This window comes from Spermophilus citellus (genome assembly GCF_964194105.1).
Source record: "Spermophilus citellus genome assembly, chromosome: 5".
In the NCBI taxonomy this organism is placed as follows: domain Eukaryota; kingdom Metazoa; phylum Chordata; class Mammalia; order Rodentia; family Sciuridae; genus Spermophilus; species Spermophilus citellus.
In genome coordinates, this window is record NC_138186.1 from 116,153,654 (window position 1) to 116,175,511 (window position 21,858).

Sequence of the window (21,858 nt, forward strand, 5' to 3'; positions counted from 1 at the left end):
ATATCAAGCTCCTTGATCCATTTTGAGTTAACTTTTGTGCATGGCGAGAGAAAGGGATTCAGTTTCATTTTGATGCATATGGATTTCCAGTTTTCCCAGCACCATTTGTTAAAGATGCTATCCTTCCTCCATTGCATGCTTTTAGCCCCTTTATCAAATATAAGATAGTTGTAGTTTTGTGGATTGGTTTCTGTGTCCTCTATTCTGTACCATTGGTCCACCCACCTGTTTTGGTACCAGTACCATGCTGTTTTTGTTACTATTGCTCTGTAGTATAGTTTGAAGTCTGGTATTGCTATACTGCCTGATTCACACTTCCTGCTTAGCATTGTTTTTGCTATTCTGGGTATTTTGTTTTTCCATATGTATTTCATGATTGCTTTATCTATTTCTACAAGAAATGCCGTTGGGATTTTGATTGGCATTGCATTAAATCTATAGAGAACTTTTGGTAATATCGCCATTTTGATGATGTTAGTTCTGCCTATCCATGAACAGGGTATATTTTTCCATCTTCTAAGATCTTCTTCTATTTCTCTCTTTAGGGTTCTGTAGTTTTCATTGTATAAGTCTTTCACCTCTTTTGTTAGGTTGATTCCCAAGTATTTTATTATTTTTGAGGATATTGTGAATGGAGTGTTTTTCCTCATTTCCATTTCAGAGGATTTGTCGCTGATATACAGGAATGCCTTTGATTTATGCGTGTTGATTTTATATCCTGCCACTTTCCTAAATTCATTTATTAGCTCTAATAGTTTCTTTGTAGACCCTTTTGGGTCTGCTAGGTATAGAATTATGTCATCTGCAAATAGTGATAATTTAAGTTCTTCTTTTCCTATTTTTATACCTTTAATTTCTTTCGTCTGTCTAATTGCTCTAGCCAGTGTTTCGAGAACTATGTTGAACAGAAGTGGTGAGAGAGGGCATCCCTGTCTTGTTCCAGATTTTAGAGGGAATGCCTTCAATTTTTCTCCATTCAGAATGATGCTAGCCTGAGGCTTAGCATAGATTGCTTTTACAATGTTGAGGTATGTTCCTGTTATCCCTAGTTTTTCTAGAGTTTTGAACATAAAGGGATGCTGTACTTTGTCGAATGCTTTTTCTGCATCTATCGAGATGATCATATGGTTCTTAATTTTAAGTCTATTGATGTGGTGAATAACATTTATTGATTTCCATATATTGAACCAGCCTTGCATCCCAGGGATGAATCCTACTTGATCATGATGCACAATTTTTTTGATATGTTTTTGAATCTGATTCGCCAGAATTTTATTGAGGATTTTTGCATCTAGGTTCATTAGAGATTTTGGTCTGTAGTTTTCTTTCTTTGAAGTGTCTTTGTCTGGTTTAGGAATCATGGTGATGTTGGCCTCGTAGAATGAATTTGGAAGTTCTCCCTCTTTTTCTATTTCCTGAAATAGCTTGAAAAGTATTGGTATTAGTTCCTCTTTAAAGGTTTTGTAAAACTCTGCTGTATACCCATCCAGTCCTGGGCTTTTCTTAGTTGGTAGTCTTTTGATGGTTTCTTCTATTTCTTCAATTGATATTGGTCTGTTTAGGTTGTCTATATCCTCCTGGCTCAATCTGGGTAGATCATATGACTTAAGAAATTTATCTATGCCTTCACTATCTTCTATTTTTTTGGAGTATAAGGATTCAAAATAATTTCTGATTATCTTCTGTATTTCTGAAGTGTCTGTTGTGATGTTGCCTTTTTCATCCCGTATGCTAGTAATTTGAGTTCTGTCTCTTCTTCTGTTAGCATGGCTAAGGGTCTGTCGATTTTATTTATTTTTTCCAAGAACCAACTTTTAGTTTTGTCAATTTTTTCAATTGTTTCTTTTGTTTCGATTTCATTAATATCAGGTCTGATTTTAATTATTTCTTGCCTTCTGCTTGTTTTGCTGTTGTTTTGCTCTTCTTTTTCTAGGATTTTGAGATGAAGTATGAGATCATTTATTTGTTGGTTTTTTCTTTTTTTAAGGAATGAACTCCAAGCAATGAATTTTCCTCTTAGAACTGCTTTCAATGTGTCCCATAGATTCCGATATGTTGTGTCTGTGTTTTCATTTATCTCTAAGAATTTTTTAATTTCCTCCTTGATGTCTTCTATAACCCATTGATCATTCAGTAACCTATTGTTCATTCTCCAAGTGATGCATGATTTTTCCTTCCTTCTTATGTCATTCATTTTCAGTTTCATTCCATTATGATCAGATAAGATGAATGGTATTATCTCTACTCCTTTATATTGTCTAAGAGTTGCCCTGTGACATAATATATGATCTATTTTTGAGAAGGATCCATGGGCTGCTGAGAAAAAAGTGTAACTGCTTGATATTGGGTGGTATATTCTATATATGTCAATTAAGTCTAGGTTATTAATTGTGTTATTGAGTTCTATAGTTTCCTTATTCAACTTTTGTTTGGAAGATCTGTCCAGTGGTAAGAGAGGTGTGTTGAAGTCTCCCATGATTATTGTATGGTGGGTGGTCTATTAGACTCTTGAACTTGAGAAGAGTTTGCTTAATGAACATAGCTGTACCATTGTTTGGGGCATATATATTTATGATTGTTATGTCTTGTTGGTGTATGGTTCCCTTGAGCAGTATGTAGTGTCCCTCTTTATCCCTTTTGATTAACTTTGGCTTGAAATCTATTTTATTTGATATGAGTATGGACACTCCTGCTTGTTTCCGAAGTCCATATGAGTGATATGATTTTTCCCAACCTTTCACCTTCAGTCTATGTATATCTTTTCCTATCAAATGCGTCTCCTGTAGGCAGCATATTGTTGGGTCTTGTTTTGTGATCCATTCTACTAGCCTGTGTCTCTTAATTGGTGAGTTTAAGCCATTAACATTTAGGGTTATTATTGAGATATGGTTTGTTCTTCCAGCCATATTTGTTTATTTATGTTACTAAACATGGTTTGTTTTCCTCTTTGATTATTTCCCCCCCTTGCTGTCCTACCTCCCACAGTTGGTTTTCATTGTTGTTTTCCATTTCCTCTTCCTGAAATGTTTTGCCAAGGATGTTTTGAAGAGATGGTTTTCTAGCTGCAAATTCTTTTAACTTTTGTTTATATCGTGGAAGGTTTTAATTTCATCTTCCATCCTGAAGCTTAATTTTGCTGGATACACGATTCTTGTTTGGAACCCATTTTCTTTCAGAGTTTGAAATATGTTATTCCAGGATCTTCTAGCTTTCAGAGTCTGTGTTGAAAGATCAGCTGTTATCCTGATTGGTTTACCCCTAAATGTAATCTGCTTCCTTTCTCTTGTAGCTTTTAAAATTCTCTCCTTATTCTGTATGCTGGGCATCTTCATTATAATGTGTCTAGGTGTGGATCTCTTATGATTTTGCACATTCGGCGTCCTGTCGGCTTCTAGGATTTGGGATTCTGTCTCATTCTTCAAGTCTGGGAAGTTTTCTCATATTATTTCATTGAATAGTTGCTCATTCCTTTGGTTTGGACCTCTATACCTTCCTGTATCCCAATGACTCTTAAGTTTGGTCTCTTTATGTTGTCCCATATTTCTTGAATGTTCTGCTCATGGTTCCTTAACAGTCTTGCTGTGCTGTCTATGTTCTTTTCAAGTTGAAATACTTTGTCTTCATTGTCTGATGTTCTATCTTCTAAGTGTTCTACTCTGCTGGTAGTATTCTCAATTGAGTTTTTAAGTTGGTTTATTGCTTCCTGCATTTCTAGGATTTCTATTTGTTTGTTTTTTATTACCTCTCTCTCCCTGTATAGTTGATCTTTTGCTTCTTGGATTTGTTTATGTAATTCATTGTGGAAGTGATCTTTCATTGTCTGATTTTGCTATCTAATGTCTTCCTTGAGACTCCAGATCATCTGAAGCATGTATATCCTGAATTCTTTATCTGACATTCCATCTGCTGCATCTATTACCTCTTCTAAAGTTGAGTTGACCTGCATTGCTTGTGGTCCTTTCTTTCCTTGTCGTTTCATACTGCTCGCGTTTCTTTCTGCTTGGTGAAACTGTTGTGTTTTTGAAATTTTCCCCCTATATATTTATATTACTCTTGTATAGTTGAAAAGTCTCCCTTGCAGGGCGGGCAGCGGCTATGCTCCTTCTCCAGTTGATGTGACGTGTGTACCACACCCGCGGGCCCCTGGGGCTGTTCTGCCGGTCGGTCGCAGGTCTGCCTACCTTGCAGGCGTGGGCGGTGGCTCTGCTCTGCCCTTACACCAATTGGGGTGACGTGTCTACCACGCCGGGGGGTCACTGGGCCTGTTCCGGGCGTGGGAGGCAGCTCTGCTCTGCCCCTACTCCAATTGGTGTGACGTGTCTACCACTCCGGCGGGTCGCTGGGCCTGTTCCGGGCATGGGCGGTGGCTCTGCTCTGCCCCTACTCCAATTGGTGTGACGTAACTACCACTCCGGCGGGTCGCTGGGCCTGTCCCGGGCGTGGGCGGCGGCTCTGCTCTACCCCTACTCCAATTGGTGTGACGTAACTACCACGCCGGCGGGCCACTGGTTCTGTTCAGGGTGCGGGTAGTGGCTCTGCTCTGCCCCTACTCCAATTGTGGTGACATGACTACCACACCCGCGGGTCGTTGGGTCTGTTCCGGATGCGGGCGGCGGCTCTGCTCTGCCCCTCCTCCAATTGGTGTGACATGTCTACCACGCCTGCGGACCGCTGGGCCTGTTGTGCCGGTCAGTCGCAGGTACCTTGCGGGCACGGGTGGCAGCTCTGCTCTGCCCCTTCTCCAATTGGGGTGACGTGACTACCACGCCCGCGGGTTGTTGGGTCTGTTCCGGATGCGGGCGGCGGCTCTGCTCTGCCCCTACTCCAATTGGTGGGACGTGTCTAGCATGCCGGCGGGTCGCTAGGCCTGTTCCGGGTGCAGGCGGCAGCTCTGCTCTGCCCCTGCTCCCATTGGTGTGACGTGTCTACCACGCTGGCAGGCCGCTGGGCCCGTTCCGCCTATCAGCCGGTGGTCTGCCTACCTTGCGGGCTCGGGCGGCAGCTCTGCTCAGCCCCCACCGCAGTTGGGGTGAAGTGATACCACGCCGGCGGGTCGCTGGGGCTGTTCCGGACGCGGGCTACAGCTCTGCTCTGCCCCTCTGGCCCCCACAGCACTCAGCAGGATCTGGACCGAGAAGCAGTCTCCGCGGGTTCCTCAGCCCTGGGTCAGAGCAGCTCCAAGAGCCAGAACTCGGCCGCTCTGGGCTCCGTGCATGCTGATAGGAGCAGGCTCCAAGAAGCAGCCTCCATGGGCTCCTTAGCCCTGGGCCAGAGCAGTTCCGGGAGCCAGAATTCGGCCGCCCCGGGCTCCGTGTATGTTCTGATAGGAGCCGGCCCCAAGAAGCAGTTTCCGCGGGTTCTTTAGCACTGCGCCTGAGTAATTTGTCTGCGAGACGCAGGCGAATGGCAGCCTGAAATTACCTGTTCTATGGTTGAATGAGCTGCGATCAGTCGAAAACAGGGATGATGACGTCAACTCTCCAAGATGGTGGCCGCTGGCTTCCACTGTGGTCTGACCGGTGGAGAACCGAACTGGACCGCTTCCTTCCCCCGTCTCAAACCCAGAATTCAGCACTGTGTACCGTGATTGCACAGCTGGCAGGAGCCCACAGAATCCGCAACGCTGTATCTTTGCGTTGCTGTCTCTTACTTCCCAGCGCGTGCCGCAGATTCTAGCTGAATAAGCGGAGCTCTGTGCAGACAAATCGCTCACGTTTGAGCCCCTGTAGCTGATCCTCGTGCGATGAAAATCCTTCCACTAGGTTTTGGAGCACCCCAGTTTTGCTAGAAATTCCTAACAAGATAGTTTTTAGCTGTTCTAACTCATCATTCTTCCGAACAGTGACGCTGTACACGGGAGTGATGCACTCCCTTCTCGGCCATCTCCCCCCTCCCCTCATATATCTTAATTCAGCCTTTGCCCTCAAGTAGCTCAGAGTAAGAGAGGGAAGATCCTACTGCCCTAGGACCTAGGGAAGCCCCAAGGCTGAGGCTGAAAGAGAAGTGGATTTCCAAGCAGTAAATGAAATCAGGTAAAGTAGTTAAAGGATGGTTTAGAAGAAACCCCGCATAACAAGATAAACGTGTTTGTTATGTTGGTGCAGCATGGTCCTTCTGTGATCACAACATTAATGACTTCTAGAAGAAATTTTCCAAGCCGCCTAATGTTCTCATTTTCTGAGTATGTCAAATGCAGAAGTTAAGCAACAGCTATATATGAATTTTGACAAGGCCAATTTAAATATCAGCATACACAACTGTGAAAAAGTAGAGAGGGACTAACTTAAAACACATTTGGACAAATTAATTTTTTTTTTTTTTTTACTTTTGAGAAAGGAATACAATTCCAGTTATTCACTTGGGGATCAATTATTTTGGAACAAACATTTTGTTGATAGTATCAACAAAATGGGTAGGATGGGGTGCCAAAATGGCCACCTCTTTCAGAATGGCTCTCTCGTTCAGAATGGACCTCCCAGAATTCTTTTGCCAGAGCTTTCCCCCAAAATCAGTCTGATTGTTTATGTAGCAGGTAAAGGAATAGGAAGTTGACTGTGTCACTTAACCCAGAGTTATCAGATGTGGGGGACTGCCAACCTGCCACCAGTGGTTCTGAGGTCACTGATCTTTCCATTAAGCCCTTCTCTCTGTTGCTGTCTACCAGAGAAAGGCCAGCCTGTTTAGGCCACAACCCCTCTTCTTTCTAGACGCCTTATATATTCACATGGACCCTTTTGGTCATAATTGTCATGACAACCTACTCCCTCTTCAGCAACATATTTTTATTGCACAACAAGTAGAAAGAAAGGGCCATCTCTTCTTTTTACTGGTAGGCAAAATTCCCACAAATTCCAAGAGGAGTTTCACTCTCTGTGGCAAGCAGGAAGACTTGACCCAAATTAACTAGATTTGGTGGGTTCCCTCAACAGGCCAAGGGGCACCAAGGATTACGTTCAATTTGGAATTATTCATTTGACTTCATTATTCATTTCAAATATAAGGCTTTTACAAAAAGTTATTTCAGATGTTTAAAACAGGCCTTCAGATGATCCACTTGAGCAGTGGAACTGCAATAGGACTCAGCTGTGTGAGCTTGTGAGGGTCAGGTGTTAGGCTGTCATCGGACAACTCCTGTTTGGAGGCCTTGACACTTCCTCCTCACGTGTCTCCCTTTGTGATTCTGTCACCCATTTTGGAGGCTTTCGCTGTCTCTCCAGAAACGAGCACAAGAGGGCCAAGAGACATGATATTAAAGGGAGTAGGGAAGGAGTGAGGGGGAGTCCTTTCTAACACCCAAAGAGCTACCTTTTGAGCAGAGTAAATCCAACTGCAGACCAGGAAGAGTTTTGAGGCCTGACACCTTGAATGCCATCTCTTAGGGTGGGTAGGGAAGGACACACAAAACCTGTCCCATTAACACTCCAGGACCCTTTCTTCGGTGGGCCAGGAAGAGGGGCTCCACCAGGACTAGAACTGTGAGACAAGTTCCTTTAGCAAAGGAAAAACTTTCTTCTGAGATGTTTGAACCATCCCAAATGAGAAGCATTCAAACTCAAATTTACCATCTTCATAGTGACTTTGGCAGTTCTCTTCCATATATTTCCATGCTAGAATTTGCTGGATCATATACAGGAGCCTCACATTTTGCTAGTTTGAGAATTTTAAAACGATGTTCACATCACGTTTTCAAACTTGGTCAAACTTTTTGTTTTTTCCCTATTACCCTTCTGTTTCACAGGTTTACTTCATTTCTAGGTGTGGTGTGGGAGGGGCAATAATCAGATTTAATGTCCCTTGAGCCCTTTTACGCTAGGGGGGGCTTCAGTAAGAAACTATTCCAGAAGACTTTACACATTAGCACATGTGCCTAATTGCCCCAGTAAGATGCAAGGGTAATGAATGTTTCCATATGGCCTCGATTTTTTTAAAATGCCACATCAGTGTTTGAAAGTAACTTGTATTTAAGTAATTGCAAGGCATTTTGAATAGATTTTCTAACAAGCGGATGTGGACACATGCTTACTTCACAAGTGTTCTCAAGATGAGAAATGGACTAGAGGGACCACTGACGAAGCTAATGCCCTGTGCGGGAAGCCAGTCAGCTGGCAGCACTGCATTCATTCTGACTTCATGTCTTCTGCATCTTACCATAGGATTTTTTTTAAAAAAATTTACATTTTAAAAACGTTGTCACAAACTCTCACTAATTGAGTACTTCCTTCAACTGGCAACAATAATCTATAACATGTTAGCCTGGCCCCTCTCTCTTCAAGGACCTAAAATCTAGTTGGGGAGAAAAAGGTTAGGGAAAAACAAAAAACAAAACAAACAAACAAACAAACAAAAAAACAAGAAGTACTTGGATTTTAATACTGAGTTTTAAAAAATAATTCAAAAGTTTATTTTTTAAAGGGTGCAATAGTTCCTTTCTTGCATTTTCAAACTTGTCTTTCATTTCTTTAATTAAGCACACTTATTTTCTACATCTGTTTATTCCCATACCCACTATGTGGGTCTGACCTTGCCTTTTGTTTCTGTATATCCTTACGTGGAGCCTTGCTTCCTTGTTTTTTTTTTTTTTAAATATTTTTTTTTTAGTTGTCAATGGACTTAATTTTATTTATATGCAGTTCTGAGAATCGAACCCAGTGCCTCACACATGCTAGGCAAGCACTCTACCACTGAGCCACAACCCTAGCCCTGTTTTGTGTTTTTGATTATGAGCATCTGTTCTTGAAATTTCATGTGGGGGATTTCTTTGGAGCCTAGGTTCAAGACACTCCTTCAGAATGGATTTGTCTGTTTCATTTGCTTAGAGGGCCATAAACTGAGACTTGTGAAGTTTATTCAATAATCCCATGGTATCATGAATTTGGGTCAAAATCTTATATGAAGACCACTTCATAGTCATGAATTATCAAAGAATATCTTTTTTATATTCTTCATCCCACATAAGCATCAAGAGAGGTGAATTTTTCTGTGATCCTCTTCAGCAAAGCAAGTTAATTTTATTTTCATCTTGACCTTGGCCCTTTAGAGTACCAGTTCTATGGGAAAGTTGTTATTCTTCTGATCTGAGAGATGCCTGAGGATATATCTTATGTCTCTTAGATCCTGCACACTGGTCAAAGTGGACACTCAAGGACACAGTTGTTTGAAAGATGTTTTAGGAGCTTGTTCACTATCCAGGAGTTCCACCTTAGTTTTGTTTTTGGTCTGTAATTTTCTTGTTTTCTTGCTAGCTCAATGACTGATTTTTAAAAATTAAAAAAGTTTTATCCAGCTTTAGTTTTTGTGTGTGCATTTTTTATGTGTTTCTTTTTCTCTTCTTTTTCTGTTTATCAGATTTAGTTTTCATCAAGTTTGTATTTGCAAAAGCACATACTTACTCCACTGTATTCAACTCAAGTACTTTAAAACCAAGTATATTAGTCAGCTATTTTGCGCTCTAAGGACCCGATCAGAACAACCGTAGAGGAGGAAAAAGTTTATTTGAGGGTTCATGATTAAGAGGTTTCAATCCATAGACAGCAGACTCCATTCCTTAGGGCTCGAGGTGAGGCAAAACATCATGGTGGAAGAGTGTGGTGGAGGGAAGCAGCACACATGATGATCAGAGAGAGGTCTCCACTTGCTAGATACAAATATATACCCCCAAGCCATGCCCCAATTCCCACAGCCTCCTGCCACACCCTACCACTTCAGTTACCACTCAGTTAATCCTTATCAGGGGATTGATTCACTGATTGGGTTAAGACTCTTACAACCTAATCATTTTTCCATGGAACCTTCTTGCATTGTCTTACATGTGAGCTTTTGGGAGACACCACATCTAAACCATAACATCAAGGTTAAATAATGCATAATCAATTGGTAAAAGAAGTTAAGTACTTCTGTTGTCCTTCACTTTATTTTTCTTTTTGTTACTGGGGATTTGACCCAAGGGTACTTTACCACTGTACCACATTCTCAGCCCTTTCTTTTTTAAAAAAAAAAAATAAAGAAAGATAAGAAATCTGAGAAAGGGCCTCCTATGTTGCTGAGGCTGGCTTTGAACTTGCAATCCTGCCTTAGCCTCTTGTGTTGCTGGAATTACAGGTGTGTGCCACTATGCCCCACTGTTGTCCTTCCCTTTCTATTTGAATAGACCCCTATATCAGTGGTTTATTCAAAACAAATCTTCCTCAAAATGTAAGATAGTAGCTCAGTGGAGTAGGGGTAAGGGTATGCTGGTTAACTGTCCCCAAGAATGAAGAAACAGGAAAGCATAAAGAAAGGCAGGAGGGCTGGGGCTGTGGCTCAGCGGTAGAGTACTTGCCTAGCACATTCAAGGCCCTGGGTTCGATCCTTAGCACCACATAAAAATAAATAAATAAAGTAAAGGTAGTGTGTCCATCTACAACTAACTAACTAACTAACTACATATTTAAAGAAAGGCAGGAGCCAGCTTAGTAGAGCACACCTATAATCCCAGCAGCTTGGAGGCTGAGTTAGAAGGATCAAAGCTGCCTCAGTAACGGCAATGAGCTAAGCAACTCAGAGAGACCCTGTCTCTAAAATACAAAACAGGGTTGGGGATGTGGCTCAGTGGTTGAATGCTCCTGAGTTCAATCCCCAGTAACCCTCACCCTGTCCCCACCCCACCCCACCCCCCAAAAAAAAAGAAAAGAAAGAAAGGCAGGCAAATTTAGTTGTTAGCATTGGCCACTTTCTGTGGAATAAATATGCCCATAATACTCTACTGCAAACTACAAGGTATGAGAAAAGTTGCCTCTCATGAACTGGAAAGACCTCTAACATGCCACTGAAGAGTAGAAGGTACAAGTTAGGGTGGCTAAGTCAAATAAACACCCAGAGATCAGGCAGGAGGCATAAATGAGGGAAGAGGGCCTGATGATGTAGAGGTGAAGTGAAGAGCTCATTTGTTCCTCATTTTTAGTAGGAACAAATCAGCCAGAGCTGAGGGCAGACACTGGAGTATGAGTTAGAGAGGGCCCCTATCTCAGTGGTCTCTACAGTCTGTGCCTCTGATTCCTTTAGCAATTGAAAATATGTCAGTGTCAGACCCTACCTTCAGAAATGCTAATTCAGTTGGTTCAACATAGCTCTTGGGCAGCACTATTTTTAAAAGGTTCCTTAGTTCAGTACTATTCTAATCCTAAATGCTTTAGATCCATAACCTCATTTAACCCAATTCTTCCAACAATCCTAGAAGGCCTAAGTCTCATTTTATGGGTGAGGAACTGGGACTCAATGGTTAAACACTTCCAAGGTCACATAGCTGGTAAGTGGGGGAATCTGACATAACCTTAGAATCTGTTCTTACTCCCCATGTCATTGAACCTACCTCACAAGGCCTCTGTGAGGCTTAAATGATGCAAGTCTTAAAGTGCTCCATTCAGGGTCTGAAACATATTAGGGGACAAACAAAGGTTAACTATCATCATAACCTTATAACACCAAAACAAAATTCTTACCAATTTCTTGTCTACCCAGTTCAATTTCAGGTAAACATTCACATTTTGGGGTTCACTTACTTCTTCTATTCCCCCTCCCCCCAAATATACAAACACTCTGTCCAAATGAATCATAGCAGTCATCCTTACAACCCGGATAGACTTTCCAGGGCTTGTCATGCTTGACGTCTGCAAAGGGGAAGAGAGAGGACCAGAGTTCCAGACTCTTGGAGAGGGTGGTGATGAAACTTGCCTGGAATGACACCCCAAAGGACAAGCCAAAGCTCACTCTGTACTTTGGTACACGGTGTTCAACAAAGAAGTTTTCCATGTGACTGGTCTGTAGAGGAGACAGGAAACAGAAAAATAGACTAATGAGCGTGTATAGATTGGGGAGGAGCAGTAGACCTGCGTGTTGAGAATCCTCATTTCTTTCCAGCTGGTCACAATCTATTGATATAGACACAGGAGCCACTCCAAGGGGAAACTGAGCAGTGTACTTGGTCCTTAATATTTGGGCTTTGGAGTCAGAGGGAAGCCCCTACTGGCTTAGATGCAAGGCGAACTGACTGGGCTGACACACAGGTACTGAGTTGCAATCTCTCAGAGGGAGAACCCCAGCATCTTTCACTACCAACCACCCTCACAACTAAAGGTAAAGGTTCTCAGCTTTATCTGGTGAAAGTTTTGAATACCTCCAGTGACTGAATTTACAAAGTGTAGCAAACCACTGCCACCTTAAATCATTTTGCAGAAATAAATAGGATATAAAATTGTTTAGAAGGGAAAGTTTTGACCAAAAATTCTACCTAAAAGGTAATGCTAGCATTCTTTCTCAATAACCATAACTTACTGAACTTTCATATAATAATAAAGTTTAGAGACTAAGAAAGGTGGGAAGAAATAGAAAAAGACCGGTGAGGCCTACAAAGGGAAGGCAAAGGTCAAAAATTTAAGGCTAAAAGGGAAAAATCTGAGATTCAATCTCTGTGTTCTCAGTTTACCCATAGGGATAAATTACCAGGGTAAATTCTTTGGGGTGACATGCACAACTAGCAAAGCTAAATATTTACAGTCACTGCCATCTTAAGTTTTTTGATCAATTCATTTGATGCTTAACCAACACTATATGTATGACCTTTGATTTGTTCTGAGCTGCTTTCAAACTCTTAAAATATTTAACTTTAAAGTATTTCTTATGTCTGTGCGGTAAATGGCTTTATTATGTGCCTGTCCCCCATTCCTCACTCTGAGGGTCACAGGGTTCTTAGTGCATCCACTGACTCTTTAACACACACACACACACACACACACACACACACACCCTTTTTGGAATGCCCTTGGGATATGCATTCTGTAAATGAACACTCAACATGTTTATAGTGAAAAATCTAATGGCTGAGAGCCCAGCCAGTGTAAACACATTCTTTCTACTTCTGCAGGTCTGCACTATAATGACAAAGGATTCCTTAGATTTATAGAGGAACAAGAGTGGACTTTTTTTTTATAATAGCATCCTGTATTTAAAACCATCAAGTGAAAATTCTTTGGATTTTTCACTGCATGCAACGTGAAGCCCTGGGTGATCTAGCCTCCTGGTATTTGATGTAAAGCTGAACATCAGACTCTGGGTAATAAGCTTTTAGCATTGGCACCTGAAGCTGTGTTGTGGTCATACACCACCGTCTACACTGCCAGGCTGTGAATCAAATTCAAACTCACGGATTCTCAGGCCCATAAGGAGAGAAGAGCATCCTCAGGCGAAGGGGCAATCCCAGGAAGTACAGGGTTCCCTTCCCCTAAACTTCCCTTTCCAGAAACAACCCGAAGTAGAAGCCTATTTGTATACAAGCAGAGCCCTACGTCTCTAGACCTGCACACATCGACTGAGGATAGATATTCGGAGCAAGGGAGCTAGGGCACAGACCACGTAGGGTGCTGAGAGTCCACCTTGCGGCCAAGATGTGTGTGCCACTGAGTGTGTACGTGGTAATTTGTGGGCCGCCGCCGCGAGGCCCGGCCAGGCGCGGCTTCCAGAGCAAGGACAAACTGGCGGCTTTATTCCTTCAGTGCCAAAGCAGATGGCGAACCAGGGAGAAAAGAGGCTGCGTGCGGCGACTACCACCCGCCGATTCCGTGGCGGCTCGCGCAGAGCCCGAAACTAGCAGTCAGGCTCCCGGTCCGGGTCTGCCGGCTACGCAGACAGCGCGCCTTAGGGACAGCCTTACGGCCTCTGCAGTAGTGCTAGGAGAGGCCGCCACGCTGGCCCCGCCGCGTCCCCCAGCCAACGCCGGCGGCCCCAAGCGCCCGCCACTCTGCAGCGCAGCCAGCCCCACATTCTATTTAAAAATAACACCCACGTGCGCTGGTAAACAAGCGCGCGCGGCCGCCCGAGCCGCGCGCCCTGGGTGAGCCGGTGCGGAGCGCGCACCCCTCCTCCCCGCACGTGTCTTCTGGCTCCGCCCCCCAGCGCTGGTAATACCTCGTCCCCGCCCCCTCAGCCGGCCTGGCCCCGCCTCTAGCCCCGAGCCCGGAGCCCGCCGCCCCCGGGCCCTAGCGCCGGGCTTGCACGGAACGCTAAATTTCCTCCTCCGACTGTTGCTCACCGCAGCGGGACCTGCCTTCCTAGGTCTGCCCTCTCCTTTCCTCTCCGGTTCTCCCTCGTCCCTCCTTTTAATCCTCCTGCCGTCCGCACGCGAAGGACTCCTTCTGGAGCGCCCTCTTTCTCTCCTCCTTCCCCTCCTTCCTCCTTTCGAATTTTACTCGATTGTTTATTATTTGCTGGGGGGGGCGGGGGTTGGGGGCGGAGAGGGGCGTCTGGGGCCTGGAGACTGGTGCCTGTAGCCAGTCAGCGCACAGCGTGGCTTGACGAGTAAGCGGCGCAGCGAATGGAGACGCGGCGCAGAGCTCCGGGGTCACGCGCGTGTGGAGACAATGACATCATCTGTTTGTACGCGTCGAACTAGCTTGGTGCAGGGGCGGGGCCTCGCGTCACTTGAGTGGCAGGCCTTGGGCAAAGCCCGGAGCCCGGAGTCCGGAGTCAGCTTGGTGGGCGGACTCCTGCTTACGCTGTGCTGCTGGATCTTTTTGTGTATAGGGCAATGTTGCGGAGCCCGCTCCTAGACTCTGGAATATCTCCAATGACTTAGGTTTTATTTTAAAGAATATTTATGAACCAAAGTGGCTAGACTTTTGGTGTACATATTGCATGTAGTACATTCTTTAGGATACTAATGAATGATTTGGAGCACGCATCCTAAGGACTAGCGAAGATGATTTTTTTTTAAACCTAAAGGCACATTTCTTTAAAAAGTCAGAAATGCAGTTAACTGTTTTTGGTGTCATTTTTACAGATTAGAATAAAATTGTTTCCCACTTTAAATTGTGCGGTATCTGGTCTTGCGTTTAGGACTGAGGAATAAAGTGCTTGTACTAAGTTACTCTTCTCCCTTGTTTGCCAAGAAACCCATAAAAAGTGAAAAACGATTGTGGTCGAGTGTCCAAGGTAAGGGGACTCAGTGCACACCTTTTGGTGCTTAATCAAATCTGAGGGAATCAGCTTATCGAAGTCTTGCAGGCACCAACATCTTGGCGGGTTAGTATTTCCACGCCTAGGTAACCCTTGCCATCTGTGATCAGCATCTTATCTAAGGTGTTACTAGTGTCGGGTTCTAAAGGAGAATCGGATACTAGGGGTGCTCACAGCCTGGTGGGCGGACGCGCAGGCCGGGGACCCCAGATGCCCGAACGGGGCGCCCAGAGTCTGGGAGGCCGCGACACGGCGCTCAGAGGAGGGTTTGGGGATCTGGGTCCCTCCCTCTCCCCTGCCAGCGCTGTGCTTTGTTGTCCGTGAGGCTCCTGGAGGGAGGAGGAGTCCGGCGGGGACTGCTGCTGGAGCCCGCCGAGTTCTGGCCGGCGGCGCGCGCCCTGACACCCACGCCCGCAGCCCGGCGGAGCCTGGCCGCGCAGGCGCGCTCGAGCACACACGCGCACTCACACACGCACGCACACCAGCACACTTGGGCCCCCGCCCCAACCCTCCCCCTGGGCGGGGATCCGCCCGCCCGCTCGCCGTCATTCTAGGTTGAGGCTCCCTGCGTGTGTCTATAACTTTGTGCTGCTGCCGCGGCCGCCCTGCTCGTGGAAGGGAGGAGGAGGAATGTGGAAGGCGGCGGCGCGCAGGCTGACAGGCGGTTCCTTGGGCGGGCTGCAGCGGTGGCCCGTGCGCCTCTCCTTCTTCAGGGTTGCACGTCCTCTCCTCGCCTGGCCCCGGACCTGCGCGGGATTGTGCGTCCTCCCGCCTCGTCCCTGAAAGGGAAGGAACCGAGGTAGGCGCCGGAGCTGTGCAGCGGGGCGGCCGCCTTCCCCGTGACTCCGGATCTGCTTCCGAGCTGGGCCAGGCTCTTCCCTTTTCCCTCCCCGTGACTCGGTGTGCGCGCCCCCCTTCTCTCCCGCTAGTGTTTTTAAAGGACTTGAGGGAAGGGGGAAACTGTCAAGATGGCAGCAGCGGGAGCGAGGAGGTGATGAACGTGCTGGTCCGGGTTTTCTGGCAGCCCGGGAGACTTGGCACTTCCCGACCTGTTGGAAGATTTATGTTCCGTCTTGCTCCCTCCTTCCGACCCTGACTGGGAAGGGGGCGGAGGACACCACGTCCGCGAGAAAATAAACCACACAAACCCTCCGAAGTAGCCGTTCAAACAGGGCTCGACCCTTTGCGAACACCCGCCGGCTGCTTGCCCCCTTCTTTCGTCTTTCTTTTTTTGGAAGTGACAAGGGCCTGTTTGAACTCAGCCCTCTGTTCGCCTTCCCTTTCCTCAGCCCGCGGGCGAGGAGAGAGGGAACTGCCCGCGCCATCCCGGTGCTTGGGCCACTCCGCTGGGAGGGGTTGGCAGGGGGATCGCGGAGGCGACAGGGCCGTGCAAGGGGAGTAGAGCCTAAGACGCCACGGACTTAGGCGGCTGCGCCGCGGGAGGTACTTGAGCGGGCCGGAGCGAAACATAAACAAACGCACGCCCGCACGCCTGCTTGCCTGCCTGCCCGCCTGCCTGGGCTCGGGCTCCGACCGCGGTTGGGCTGCGCCAGCTCCGGCCGCTGCCCACTTTAAAGGCGCGGCCCGGCCTCCCCCCCCTCCCCCTTTCTCCCCTCCCTCCCCTCCCCCTTTCTCCCCGCCCAGCCACCTAGCCCAGGAGAGACCTGCAGATCTGGCGGCGGGGGAGGGGGCTGCCCGGTGCGAGGCCGTCGATTCGCTCACAGCTCCCCAGCGGCCTGGCCAGGGGGCGGCGTCTGCTGCGCCAGGTTCGCGGGACGCACGTCCCCAGGTCTGCTTGTTCCTGGGAGGCAGGCGCGGTGAGGTCGTGAAGCCGCGGCAGCGGCGGGCGAGGACTCGCCAAGGACTGGGCTCCCGCCCGGGATAACCAACTCTCCTTCTTTTTCCTTTCGCGGTTCCTTAGGCGGCGGCAGCAGCGGCGCCCGGGAGCCCGAGCCTTCGCGGCGCCTCCGTCCCTCCCCCGCCGCACCCCGCCCGGGCGTGAGAGGAGAGCGCGAGAGTCCTAGCCGCCAGCAGGCGGGCGGGCAGGCGGCGAAGATGGCAGAGGCACCGGCCTCCCCGGTCCCGCTCTCTCCGCTGGAAGTAGAACTGGACCCGGAGTTCGAGCCCCAGAGCCGGCCGCGCTCCTGTACGTGGCCCCTGCAGAGGCCAGAGCTCCAGGCGAGCCCGGCCAAGCCCTCGGGGGAGACGGCCGCCGACTCCATGATCCCCGAGGAAGACGACGATGAAGACGACGAGGACAGCGGTGGCCGGGCCAGCTCGGCTATGGCGATCGGCGGCGGCAGCGGCACGCTGGCCTCGGGGCTACTCCTTGAGGATTCGGCCATACTGCTGGCTCCCGGAGGGCAGGACCTCGGGTCCGGGCCAGCTCCCGCGGCGGGCACGCTGAGCGGGGGGACGCAGACGCCGCTGCAGCCTCAGCAGCAACTGCCACCGCCGCAGCCGGGGACGGCGGGGGGCTCTGGGCAGCCCAGGAAATGCTCCTCACGGCGGAACGCCTGGGGGAACCTGTCCTACGCCGACTTGATCACCCGTGCCATCGAGAGCTCCCCGGACAAACGGCTCACTTTGTCCCAGATCTACGAGTGGATGGTGCGCTGTGTGCCCTATTTCAAGGATAAGGGCGATAGCAACAGCTCAGCCGGCTGGAAGGTGCGTACTCACCAGGGGCTGGCAGCCGGACCGCCGGGCCTTCTGCGCAGCGCCGGACGCGCCTCGAATCCGTCGGACGCAGCGCGCCTAAGGGCACTGGGGAGAGGGTTGGTAGGGGAGCCTCTGTTGTGAGGCTTTGGAGGGTTCTGTTTGACCTCTGGAGCAGGGGAACCTGGGGATAGCCTCAGAGAGGGAAGGAGTCTCCCTGGGAAACCTCGGGCGAGACCAGGTGAGGAGGTGGGGGGCAAGGTTCACTGACAAGGGAAGGAAGGATGGGCTGGAGTGCATTAGCTGGATTATCGGGACAGCGGCGAGGAGGTAGGTCCGCGTCCAACTTTGGAATAGAGTTTACTGTAGCTGGTTGCAGTGGGTGGAGTGAAGGTGTGTGTGGGGGGGGGGAGGAAAGAGATTTTCATTTGGTCGCAGGAGCTGAATGAGAACCTTGGAGTCCCAAGTTTCGGACTGTGGGTGTTAACTCCCACAGGCATATCCATCCCCTTAAAAACAAACAAACAAACAAACAAAAAACAATGATTGGAAACCTTTTTCCGGTCGGCTCCCTTTCCTTGCCTATGCTGACACCTTTACTCTTAAGAGGTATCTGTCACTTCACTCAGCTTGCCCCCGCGGAGCCTCTGAAATGTTCTGGGACCTGGAACAGATCAGCCTCACCACCTGAACGTGAACTGGCCGCACCTGCTGCTTCGGACAAGGCCTGGACTTTGGCACTATTCGAGGCAGGTGTGGGCCTGCGTTTTACTGTTCTGTTGAGAGGGAGGTTAGATGGCAGGGCTGAGCCTTAATGGCTTCTTCCTATATATGAACCTGAAGAGAGGTTCTCTACAGTTCCTTTTCAGCCTCTTGAGGCATCGGACTGGGACTCGTGTTAGAGAGAGAGGTGTGGAAAGGCCTATGATGTAATGACTTCCTGCAGTTGGGCATCCTAAGAGATTAACTCCTCTAGCCTTGCTGAGCTGCTGACATCCAGCGCTGTGCTCTTACTGGGCACATTCCTGCCCTCTTTCCCTAAGATAGGAATGTGTCAGAACCAGGAAAAACGGAGTCCTCCGTGGTCATGGGTACACATCGCTTATTATAAGTCCCTCTTATTGGCAGTTTAGTTTGTTTTTAATGAAAGAGGTCCTTGCTTCCCCTTTCTGTCCCTTCCTTCGTTTTTCATTGGGGGAGCCCTGTGTCTTTTTGGGTTCCAGACTTCCCAGGTGTATAAAATAAGGACAGTTTAATAAAACTGAAGAACCGACTTGTAGCACCTGAGAGGAGTCTTAGTATGAAAAAGCTAAGGAATATAGAGTAGGGTGTATCTTGCTTTTAGGAAAATCTTGTTAAAAAAAAAAGTGCCTTTATTTTCTTTAAAGTGGTACTATTGGAGAGGTCTTGTTTAGATACTTTAAAGCAAAATGTGTGCTTTGATGTTATTCCACAAATCTGTCTCAAATGAGACAAATGCTGACATTATGAATCTTATATTTGATCTTATATTATTGCTTTACAAAGGAATGCCAGTTGTGTGATCTGAGAGTTGTTTACAGAAAGGATGAAAGTTCCATTTCAAAGTATTGCTAATGTGATAGCTTTTTAAAACTGGGATTTCCAAGTGGATGACAAGGGTTAACCTCAGGGTACAGTGTTGAAAGGGGTGAGTATATAGAACTTGAGAAGATGGATTTGGGGGTTTGGATATTTTTCAAATTTCTCACACTTGAAATTAAGTCCTGCATGTTTGAATTTGGTGCAGAGAATGTATTAGTTAAAAGTTGCCTTTTATGTTAAAAATTAATGCAAATAGGAAAATTTCCATTTTTCTATGTTTGTAAGATGACAAAACAACTTAATTTCACAAATAACATTTTTGCTATTGTGTTTATAAAGATAATAACAGTTTAATTTTATTTTTTTGAAGATTTATGTGAGATATTGTGTACTAAAGGTAGCCATGAATTGAGCTTGAGCTATATTCTCATATAGTCTGCAGGATTTAAGTAGAGATTTTGGGCTTACTCGTAAGTGGTTTTATGTCATAATAATTTGTGTGTGTGTGTGTGTGTGAGTGTGTGTGTGAGAGTGATGGTTTCTTTTTTCTTTCCTTGCTTTCTCATTTCTCTTCAATTAAAACCTTATGAAATACTGTAAATTGAAATTCTCAAGATTAATAAGTTTAATGTGGGCACACATTTATGGTTATTCTTACTTTAAAATATTTTTATCAATTACATTTCTGAATATCACATGACAACTAATCCTTGAAGATAAAGGAGATATAAATTAGTTCCAGTTTTTGTAAGATGACCTTCATCGAAAGATGCAGCCATGCAGGAACTTCCCAATCTTTGATGATGGAGAAGGCCTTTGAAACTGGGGCTGGTTTCATATTCTGATTATGACTAATAGCTAACCATTTTTATGTTTGTGGTTTAGTGGGGGTGGAAGAAGAGGGAAAAGGGAGAGGTCAGGAACTAATCGTGACCCATTTCCCTGCGTCCAAGTTGAGGAGTTGATTCCTGTCATGATTCGTCATTTTGGAAGCATGCATGTGCATTTAAACCACACTACTTTCATTCTGAGTTATGCATTGGGATTTTTAACTTCTAAAAATGTCTAGAATTCAGGTTAACCTCTCTTAGTGCACGCGGGGCATATAAGCCCGTGTAGACCTCCTTTTGTGGCTTTTTGGGCCAGCATTGTGAGATCCTGTAACCAGAATTAGTTCCTGAGATCGAATAATGAAGGAATTGGAAAGGAGAACTTGAAGATTGGAGTTCAGACCAGTGATTCTCAGCCCATGGTTGCTTCTTAGAATCACCTGGAAGCTTTTGAAACATACCAGTACTCAGAGCATCTGATATAATTGGGCTGGCATGTAGTATAGCATTGGTGGATTTGTGGTGTCATTGTCCTTGTTCTTATTTTGTTTTAAAGTTTCTCAGATAATCCTAATGTATAGCCAGGATAAAGTTTGCTGGTCTAGTTCAACCCTCTTAGTTTGTTGGTGAAGAACCTGATTCTTCAAGAAGTTAGTGATTTTTCTAAGATCACACAGCTAATTAGTACAGAGGTAATTAGTAGCTGCAGTTCTAGATGTCTTTGTTCTTTATCTTATTATTTTTTTTAAATTGACCTTTTAAAAAAAACCATTTACTAAGTAATGGATTCTTAAATTAGTCTTCCTGAATAGTACATTTGCCTCAGTCTAAAAACACCTTGGTTATTATTTCAATATCAGAGGATAGGCCCATATTGATGGGGGCTCAATGGATATGTCAAGTTTGCATAGCTGCATAGTCCAGTGCTTGGGAACTACCAGAGTGATAAAAGTGACAAGAGAGATAGCATTTTAACAAAAAGAGGAAGCCCTTGGTCACCATGCATCTGTCAGAGGCATTCTGTGCCAGGGAGAAGGATGATGGTTATCTTACAAGTTCCCTTACCTCAGGCATTAAAGTAGAAACAAATAATCAGATGTGGTTATGAGGGGAAAAGGTTACATTTCCTTTAATTCAGATTAAGTTTGCTCTCAGTACACCCATAATTGAACTAGTGAGTTCGTGGTTCCTCTTGTCTTAAGAAGACCCAAGCACTCCAGGGTTTCCCAGGAGGGCTTGTCACTGACTCCCTGTCCACACCTGCACTCTTCTGTTTCCCACAGGTCAGGGCAGGATCTTATTGGGTAGCCACGAGTGTCCTGTGGGATACAGCATGAAGACTGCTGTTGCAGAGGCAAATTTCTTAAGAGTCTGAGCCTTCCTTCATGTGAGAATACTTGTTCTTATGGCTTCTTGCCAAGGTCAAAAGACAAGGGCTGACCTGCCACAGTTTGCTTATTTATGCCCTTACTGTCCTTGTTCTTTCGATCAGTGCAGCCAGTTTCTTTATAATATATTGGATTAAGAAAGTGTTATTTTAATTGTAACTTTGTTTTAAAATTTGATTTTAAATTTCAAAATGACAAAGACATAGTAATTCCACATTGGCTCATAATTTTGACCTCTTTCACCTTTTGGAATAAGGACCACCAAAGGGCCAGAAATGGTTGTATGCGAAGAATCTGTCTTCTTGGCCCATGTTGCCAAAATGCTGTTTTGTAATTTCCTCTGGCAGTACTGTCTTTGTCAGTGATTCTCAACTAATATACTTCCTCTTTCTACAGCAGCAGTACACTAGGGGGACTGTTTTTCCTCTTTTTCA

At 46.2% G+C, this 21,858-nt stretch overlaps 1 protein-coding gene and 1 long non-coding RNA gene across 8 annotated transcripts in view; one reads left to right on the plus strand and one right to left on the minus strand.

Moving 5' to 3' along the window:
- Window positions 1-14,825, minus strand: part of LOC308650095 — a 31,978-nt gene extending 17,153 nt beyond the window's left edge. Inside the window, exons 1-2 of one of the 3 annotated variants that reach the window (XR_014022244.1) lie at window positions 14,063-14,825; window positions 11,348-11,796 (exon numbers count right to left, since the gene is read on the minus strand). This is a non-coding gene — a long non-coding RNA (uncharacterized lncRNA). The remainder of the gene's footprint in view (window positions 1-11,347; window positions 11,797-14,062) is intronic. The other 2 variants (XR_014022245.1, XR_014022246.1) reach the window with 2 other exon arrangements.
- Window positions 13,949-21,858, plus strand: part of FOXO3 (forkhead box O3) — a 120,616-nt gene continuing 112,706 nt past the window's right edge. The window contains exons 1-3 of one of the 5 annotated variants that reach the window (XM_081296035.1): window positions 13,949-14,085; window positions 16,907-17,655; window positions 18,273-18,392. In XM_081296035.1, coding sequence (XP_081152161.1) covers window positions 17,041-17,655; window positions 18,273-18,392 — 735 coding nt within the window. In that variant the 5' untranslated portion in view covers window positions 13,949-14,085; window positions 16,907-17,040. Of the gene's footprint in view, window positions 14,086-15,217; window positions 15,785-15,867; window positions 16,429-16,906; window positions 17,656-18,272; window positions 18,393-21,858 lie in introns of those variants that run through there. The other 4 variants (XM_081296034.1, XM_081296036.1, XM_081296037.1 and 1 more) reach the window with 4 other exon arrangements.